General features: G+C 34.9%; 1 protein-coding gene across 3 annotated transcripts; it reads left to right on the top strand.

Moving 5' to 3' along the window:
- The first annotated feature begins 441 nt into the window (after nt 1-441).
- On the top strand, nt 442-8,891 carry LOC131148832 (2-oxoglutarate-dependent dioxygenase DAO-like). 3 transcript variants are annotated; one of them, XM_058098767.1, is made up of 4 exons: nt 442-671; nt 913-1,255; nt 7,739-8,066; nt 8,487-8,891. In XM_058098767.1, the coding sequence occupies exons 2-4, from the start codon at nt 927-929 to the stop codon at nt 8,730-8,732; spliced, it is 903 nt and encodes a 300-aa protein (XP_057954750.1). In that variant the 5' UTR covers nt 442-671; nt 913-926; the 3' UTR covers nt 8,733-8,891. The 3 variants fall into 3 exon arrangements, with proteins under 3 accessions (XP_057954750.1, XP_057954748.1, XP_057954749.1); XM_058098766.1 differs by having other exon boundaries at nt 655-681; XM_058098765.1 differs by having other exon boundaries at nt 442-1,255.
- Nucleotides 8,892-9,297: the final 406 nt, after the last annotated feature.

Here is a 9,297-nt window from a genome sequence, read left to right as displayed (position 1 = left end):
AATAACCCAATAGATGGACAACTTTCTTAGAAGAATGTGCAAGAAAATTTTAAAAATTTTCAATGACTTTATTGAATATGAATTATGATTTTTTTACCCGATAATCCGTCTTACCAACCGCTTATCAACCATTGCAGGTCTAACATTATTGCTCCATACATTATTATTACTTTGTGGGAAAACAGGTACTGGAGGGCTACAAAGTCATCCGATAAAAACTACTTTTTTCTCCTCGGAGACATTTAAAAACATGAAACTATGGAGTGGCAGATGGCATTATTGCTCTATATATTATTATTACTTTACGGGATAACTGGTACTGGAGGGCTACAAAGTCCAAAGCAATGAAGAAAAAAAAAAAAAGCAACAAACGAATGACACAATTCCACAACAACCCATCACACTCATACCTGGCAAGCACAGGCATCGGCATCCAACCCCAAGTCCATTTGCTTCTCATCATCATCATTAGGAAACACAGGTGAGCTCCCTCGAGACATGCATACCCTGCAAATCTAAATTTCTTTTTTCTTTTTGCTGTTTGTCTGGCAGGAAAGTCAAAAGTCTGTCTGGAAAGTCAAAAGTCAATCGCGTGCATGCATATACTCCTTTTTCCCGGATCTAATCCTTACAGTCTTCATGTTGGGAGGATGATTGATCATATCCTTGAGGTGGCTTCTGGTCCAGCACATAATATTCATTCACGCATGGATATATAGCTAGCCTGTATATAAATATATGCTTTTGTTCCCCAATATATGCATGTTCCTTACAGTTTTTCCTTAACTTTCCTTTTTTGATCAGGGTTCTTTTACCCTTTCTAGCTACCCTCCCGCTGGTACTCCATCCCAAAATAAGTTGTCCTCTCTCTCTCTCTCTCTCTCTCTCTCTCTCTCTCTCTCTCTCTCTTAGATAGCAATCAACTAATGGCGGGTGGTCTACCGGTGATCGATTTGAATGACTTTCCGAAACAATCACAGAAATTGGTGGAAGCATGCGAAGAGTGGGGTTGTTTCAGGGTCATCAACCACAAGATCCCAACCGATTTGATGAAAGAGATGAGGTCGGTGGCAGAAGATCTTCTTGATCTTCCCACAGAAATAAAACAGCGAAATGGTGACGTGATCGCTGGTAGCGGGTACATGGCACCCAGTGAGATAAATCCTTTTTATGAGGCATTGGGTCTATATAACATTTGCTCGTCCAAAGCTGTGGACGACTTTTGTGCACAATTGGATGCTTCTCCCAGAAACTGGTACTATTTCTCACTCCCTCCTGTTCTTTCAAATTAAGGATTCATATTCATTATCTAATAATAATATGTTCTTATTATGAAATCACGCACACACATAACAATTACAAAGTTAGACAAAATTAAAATAAAGAGAATGAACAACAAATTTACATGGTTTTGCAAGCTAATGAAAAGTCTTTGTTGGATATATCCCAAAGGATATGTCCATATGAATGACTTGGGTCCCACATGAAGGGTATGTGTCCCATGTGATAAGGGTTGGATTAAATGGCTTGCTTTGAAAATATATGAGTGAGATGAACAGTCAGAAAGTTGAAGGGTTACCTATTTTTAGCTGTTGTTATGGGGAGTAGCTGCAAAGAGTTTATTTTCTTGTATGCTTAAAATTTTCCTACATGCTTGAGAGAGTGAACTAAGAAAAGAAATAGGTGAGATTGTCCTCTCTCTCTACCTTAGTTCTCTAATCATTAGCCATAATCCCATAAATATGGTGAAGCATAGAAAAAGAGATCGGGGTGATGCGAGAGAAACTATTCTAGCTGCGTTCTTCTCGATTTGTATACACGATGAACGATCCCGGTTTGTGTATGCTATGGTTTTTCTTTTATTTTCAGCATTAGAGTTGGCATATATATGTGAAGAACAAGATAGTTAAAGATCCCTATAGCATATAAAATTTCTTATATGTGGTATCAGAAACAGTGTAAAAATTATCGTGTTCTTCCTTGCATGATATAGATCGTTTCTATTAAACCCTTATGATCTCGTTATTGTTTTGTATGGAAAATTTGTGTTCATGATATTTTTCTGGAGCAAGAAAAGAAATTTCGTAGGCCATGATTCCTGAAAAAAAAAAAATTTGTGATATTGATGGATTTATGGGATTTTAGTTGGAAAAAAAAAAAAAAAAATTGGTCTCTTGCCTAGTTTAATTTGGTGGCCGAGTTAAAAGTTGAGATGTTATTCTATTTTTCCGCAACTCCACGCAGCATAAAACAGGAGGGTTAAAATGTTGTTTTTCTATTTATATTCTACTGTTATCAGAATTTATATGGAGCTTTGTCAGTAGGAAAACGGACAGAAAAGTGAATCAAGTTTAATAGTGGGTTGGGCCTAACGTAGGTGAGATTGAAATTATATAAATAAATAGATAACCTAATATTTGGATGACCAAAACGCACCAATTTCTCCAGGATTAATGTTGTGTGTGATTATTTTATTGCAGTATCTGTTCCAGTATCATTACATTCGCTAGCTTCTTCTATTCCTATTTTAATGAGACAAACTTCTCTAACTAGAATGAACAGATTCAGTTTCACCTTAGTCTTACAGATAAACCGGTTGCTATTACTGATACAAGTAGTACGGAACAGCGAGCTTTGTATAGGTCATGGGAAAGGTCAAATAGATTAAGTATTATGTTCATGCGGATGTGTATAGCAAACTATATTAAATCAACACTTCATCAACTAGAAAATGCAAAGGAATACCTTAAGGTTGTGGAAGATCGGTTCCGTTCAGCAGAATAAGTCCCTTGCAGAGAGGTTGATGGCTGAACTTACCACAATGAAGTTTGATGGTAGCGGAGGGATGAATGAACATCTCTTGGATATGACTAATCTAGCTACTAGACTTAAAAATTTAGAAATGAATGCTGATGAAAGCTTTCTTGTTTAGTTTATTCTGAATTCTCTGCCTCCTCAGTATGGGCCTTTTCAAATTCACTATAACACTATATATATATAAAAAGTGGAACGTGAATAAATTGGCAAGCATGTTAATTTAGGAAAAGGCAAGGCTTAAACAACAAGAACAACATTCTATTAATTTTATGAGTCATGCAACTGGAAGTAAAGGAAAGAAGTCAAAGAAGGATCCATTAAAGGTAGCGAGTACTTCTTATGGCAATGAGGCTCGCAAAAAGGCACATAATGGGCCAAAGTACCTGCTATGGGCATTGGAAACTTTTGGTTGTATTTAGAGTCAGGTCATTGTCTAGACCTATATGATACTTTTTATGTTTCAAATATTTTTGGGAATTTAATTTTTATGTCCAGGTTAGACAATGATGGTTATGGTTTGTACTTTGAACATAAAGGTTTTTGTCTAAAGAAAGGTGACTTATGTGTTGGTTCTAGTCTTTTGTGTAAGGGGCTATATAAATTTAATCTTAATGAAAAGTTTGTTGAAACACTCCTCACCCAGCATCATAATACTAGAAGTAAACGTAGTAGAGTCAATGAAAATTCTTCTTTTTTTGTGGTATAAAAGACTGGGTCTTATTTCCAGAAATAGAATAGAGAAATTAGTAAAGGATGAGATTTTGACAAACCTTGATTTTACTAATTTTGATGTATGTGTTGATTGCATTAAAGGAATGCAAACCAATTAAACATACGAAGAAAAGAGCCACAAGAAGTGGAAATCTTCTAGAAATTGTTCATACTAATGTATGCGAACCTTTTGACTCACCATCTTCTGTTGGAGAAAAATATTTTATCACCTTTATTGATCATTTTTCATGTTATGGTCATGTCTATTTGTTCAATGAAAAGTCTCAGTCAATAGATGCTTTAAAAACATATATTGCTGAAGTTGAGCGACAGCTAAATAGGAAGGTGAAAATCATTAGATTTGATGGAGGTGGTGAATATTATGGTAGGTATGATGGATGTAAACAATGTCAAGTTCCATTTGCTAAATTCCTAGAAGAGCATGGTATTTGTGCACAATACACAATGTCTGGTACGCCTCAACAAAATGGTGTAGTTGAAAGGCGTAGTTGTACTCTTATGGATATGGTTAGGAGTATGTTAAGTAACTCCCTAGTGCCCATTTCATTATGGATGGAGGCCCTTAAAAAAATTGTTTATGTGCTTAATCGGGTTCCTAGTAAGGCAGGTCAGAAAACTCCTTTTAAATTTTGGACAGGGAGGAAACCGAGTTTAAGGCACTTTCATGTTTGGGGTTGTCTAGAAGAGGTTAGAATCTATATATAATCCAAACTAAAAGAAATTAGATTCTAGAACTGTGAGTGGGTACTTCATTGGATACCCAGAAAAGTCTAAAGGGTATAGGTTTTACTATCCTAACCATAGTATGAGAATAGTTGAAACCGGTAATGCAAAGTTCCTTAAGAACGGTGAAGTTACTAGGAGTGATGTATCACGTAATGTGGTCATTAAAGAAATTTGGGTTCCTATCCCGATATCTGGACCTTTAACAAATATTGTTGTTCCCTCAGTTATTGAATGGTATGATAACATTAAACAACAATTTGGTGATCTATCACTTCGTAATGAAGATGTCAACATTGAACCAATTGTAGAGCAATCATAGGAAATAGCATTAAGGAGATCTCAGAGGCTAAGGAGATCAGCTATTTCAGATGATTGTTTGGTATACCTGCAAGAATTTGATTATGATTAAGGAACTAGTAAGGATCCAATTACATTTTCACAAGCTATTGAAAGTAATGATTCTGAAAAGTGAGTCAATGTCATAAATGATGAGTTGAAATCCATGGAACAGAATAAAGTCTAGCACACCGTTGATTTGCCTAAAGGTTTTAAAATAGTTGGGTGTAATTGGGTCTTTAAGACCAAACACGACTGCAATGGCAATATTGAACGATATAAAGTTAGACTTGTAGCAAAGGGTTTCACTCAAAGGGAAGGTGTTGATTACGAAGAGATGTTCTCTTCTGTATCTAAAATGGACTCTCTTAGAATCATAATGGCTTTGGTGGCTCATTTTGATTTACAGTTACACCAAATGGATGTGAAATCTGCTTTTCTAAATGGGAATTTAGACGAAGAGGTGTATAAGTATCTTCCTGAAGAGGTTTAATGATTGAAGGAAAGGAGCATATGATTTTTAAACTAAAGAAGTCAATATATGGACTTAAACAAGCTTCTACACAATGGTATCTTAAGTTCCATGATACCATCACGACATTTGGATTTAAGAAAAATACCGTTGATCGGTGTATATTTCTAAAGGTCAGTGGGATAAAGTTTATCTTTCTAATTCTATATGTTGATGATATTTTGCTTGCCAGTAAAGATCTTGGTTTACTGAATGACACCAAGAAATTTCTTTCTATGAACTTTAAAATTAAAGATATGGGTGAGGCAACTTACGTGATAGGGATTGAAATATTCTGTGATAGATCACGTGGATTGTTAGGGTTGTCTCAGAAGGGATACATCAATAAAGTTCGAGAAAGATTTAATATGGCTGACTGTAATGCAACTCCTGCTCCAATTTGTAAAGGGGACAAGTTCAATACAAAGGATTGTCCATGGAATGAATTAGAAAAGAAAATAATGAAAAATATTCCTTTTGCATCTATTGTAGGAAGTTTGATGTATGTGCAAACTTGTACGAGACCAGATATCAGTTTTTGCAGTTGGGATGCTCGAGGGATACCAAAGTAATCCTGGAATGGAGCATTAGAAAGCTGCAAAGAAGGTTTTGAGATATTTAAAAGGAACGAGACACTGCATGCTCACATATCAAAGATCAGATCAATTGGAGGTGGTTGGTTACTCCAACTCAGATTTTGCTGGATACTTTGATAGTCAAAAGTCCACTTATGGTTATTTGTTCGTATTAGCTGGAGGAGCAATATCATGTAAGAGTGCCAAATAGACTATCATCGCAACATCTACTATGGAAGTTGAATTTGTGGCATGCATTGAGGCCACAATTCATGTTTTGTGGTTGCGGAAGTTTATCTCAAGACTTTGAAGCCAAGCGCTGAGAATTTATTGTGATAATTCTGCAACAGTTTTTTTCTCCAAAAAGGACAAATATTCTAATGGCGCTAAGCATATAGAGCTCAAATATTTGGTCGTTAAGAAGGAAGTTCGGAAACAGACAATGCTTAAAGAACATATAAGGACTGAGCCCATGATAGCAGATCCTTTAACTAAGGATTGGCACTGAAGACATTTAGGGAACATGCTGATCACATGGGTGTTTGTTGTAATCTTTGATGTATAAGTGTGGATTTTTATGTTTTGTTCTATAACATGTATATTGATATCGATAATGGTGTTTCTGAACATTGTTTCTTGTTTACCATCAATTACATAATTATGGAGATGGATTATTGTTAACAGGAATGGTCTTTGACAAAGATATTATAGGGACATTATGGTTGCTTCCTATAAAGAATTATAGTAAGATGATTTGCTAGCATTTGTAGTACATGGAATGGAAGATGTCGCTTTAATGATATTTACCGTCATGACTCGTGTTAGTAAATTGTTTAACTATGATATTATGGTAATCTCACTAAAAATATGTATAAGCTAATAATTGTGCATATATTATGGTTATCTTGTTAATCCAAATTAAAGTCATTCATATGGGCCAAGTGGGAGAATGTTGGATATATCCCAAAGGATATGTCCCACATGAATGACTTGGGTCCCACATGAAGGGTATGTGTCCCCTATGGTAAAGGTTGGATTAAATGGCTTGCTTTGAAAATGTATGAGTGAGATGAACAACTAAGAAGTTGAAGGGTTTCCTATTTTTAGTTGTTGTTATGGGGAGTAGCTGCAGAAAGTTTATTTTCCTACATACTTAAGATTTTCCTACATGCTTAGGAGAGTGAACTAAGAAAAGAAATAAGTAGGATTGTCCTCTCTCTACCTTGGTTCTAATCATCAGCCATAATCTCATAAATCTGGTGAAGCATAGAAAAAGAGATCGGGGTGAAGTGAGAGAAACAATTCTAGTTGCGTTCTTCTCGGTTTGTATACACCATGAACGATTCTGGTATGTGTATGTTATAGTTTATCTTTTATTTTCAGCATTAGAGTTGCCATATATATATGTGAAGAACATGATAGTTAAAGATCCCTACAAAACATAAAATTTTTTACAGTATTTTTAGTTGTGAAACAGTCCAAACTTCATTTCTTGCTTAACTTTCACAATAATTGGAAGTCCACTTAGCAGCAACTATCTCATGTGATAATTTTTAAAAGTGACATTGACTAAAAAGTCATGCTTTAAGCACAACTATATATGCTATTGGAAGAGGATATGCTTATAGTGACAACATTCTATGACCATGACTAGAAGATCACTAATTGTTAAAATCTATAGTAATGCCAACTTGGGAATTGTTGATCCATTTTGACCATGGTTAAATCCTATATTTAATTAGTTTGATCCAAAAAATTATTTGAATAAACATTGTGTAGTTTTTATATTCATTCCACATTTTGCCCACAATTTATCTGATTTTCCTTTTAACTAACGGTTGCAACTAGGAACTATTCGTCAATTTACAACACAATTCAGTACTAACTGACGCATTAATCATATGAGAGTGCTAACATGAAATAGTTGTGACATAAAATTTTCTTCATTTAAGATAAATTAAATAAATTTGATGCATATATGCTTTCAAGCAAACAAAATGTTAAAGTAACTCCTTTAACGAGTACTCCTAATTACCAACAGTGAAATAATGAAGAGGTATGGTGAAGCCATTAGCAAGCTAGCGAAGGACATTGCATGCAAGCTGGCCAAAAGCATGGGGCTACCAACGGCAATTTGTGATGATTTGTTTGAAGGATGGCCTTGCCAGTTCAGGATAAACAAATATAACTTCTCTCTAGCCTCTATAGGTTTCTCCGGCGTACAAATGCACACTGACTCCAGTTTCCTCACCCTACTCCTTGAAGATGAAAATGTTGGTGGTCTTGAAGCTCTGGACAAGTCTGGCGAGTTTGTATCCATCGACCCCATCCCCGACACCCTTCTTGTCAACCTTGGTGACGTTGCTACGGTTAGTAAATTTAGTTTCATCTTATTAATTTCTTGTTTTCTTTTTTGGGTTTTTTGTGCTATGATGGTGTATCAGACTAATCCATCTGATAATGAGCTCTACACCTCTCCATTTGAATGCGGCGATCTGCTTTGCAGCCTTTAAAACTCGAAGCTATCTAATTAAGAAAATGTTGAATTTATCAATTGAGTGGAGTAAAAAATTATTATGATAATGTTTTGTGTCTCTACCAATATTGACACTATATGTTGAGACAGTTTGGGTTAGGATTTATGTAAATTCAAACAAAATGCAATACAAAATTGTATTGAATTTTGTTCAAATTCATTCAAATCCAAATCTAAAATCCGAAATTCATACTTTCAAACACAATGTAAGTATTTTTGTAATAATAATAATGACAATGATATGCATGTGAAGGTGTGGAGCAATGGACGAGTTTATAATGTGAAACACCGAGTACAGTGCAAGGAAGGATCCAAGCGTCTGTCAATTGCTACATTCCTCTTGGCACCTAGGAATGCACTGGTAGAAGCCCCATCAGAATTTGTGGACGCAGAACACCCCCGCCTTTTTGTTCCTTTTACTTACGAGGAATTTAGACAACTTCGAAACTCCAAGAAATTGCAAGCTGGTGAAGTTTTGGAATTGTTACGTATAAAATAAAGTAAAACTTTAAGACGTTTATTTAAAATATAGAATCCATTGATGTTTCCAAAAGCTATAGCAACATCAACCATGATGACATAGGCTATTATTGTAATTTTTTGTGACATTTATCTGGAACTTTATGCAAGGTGGCCAAAAGTGTGTTGTTGATATCAAGTGAAGCATTTGGTAGCATCTTATTGACACAAACAACGCTAGTTTGATAAGCTTTCTTAGGTTATTCTTGGTTCATGTAGTAAGTGTTCCTAAAAATTAAATGATTATAACATAAATTGAGATTTGATAACTTATATATGTAAGAAAGAAAAGGATCATCATCGTAAATTAAACAATAGTGGAAAAAAATTTTATTAATGCAAGAGAGGAATGGGATGAGAATGATATTATTATTTTTTAACTTTATAATAAGAATCTCTATTCTCATTTTATTTTGTGTTTAACATAATAACACCCATTTTTGCTTCATTCTTGATCTACTTTACAATTATATAATTTTTTTTATAACATATTCTCAAGGATAGAATAACCCAACTCAAATAATCCCCCACTTTTAGCAATACCT

This window comes from Malania oleifera, chromosome 2 (genome assembly GCF_029873635.1).
Source record: "Malania oleifera isolate guangnan ecotype guangnan chromosome 2, ASM2987363v1, whole genome shotgun sequence".
In the NCBI taxonomy this organism is placed as follows: domain Eukaryota; kingdom Viridiplantae; phylum Streptophyta; class Magnoliopsida; order Santalales; family Ximeniaceae; genus Malania; species Malania oleifera.
Note: the sequence above shows the minus strand (reverse complement) of the source record. Positions and strands in the feature narration are given on the sequence as shown.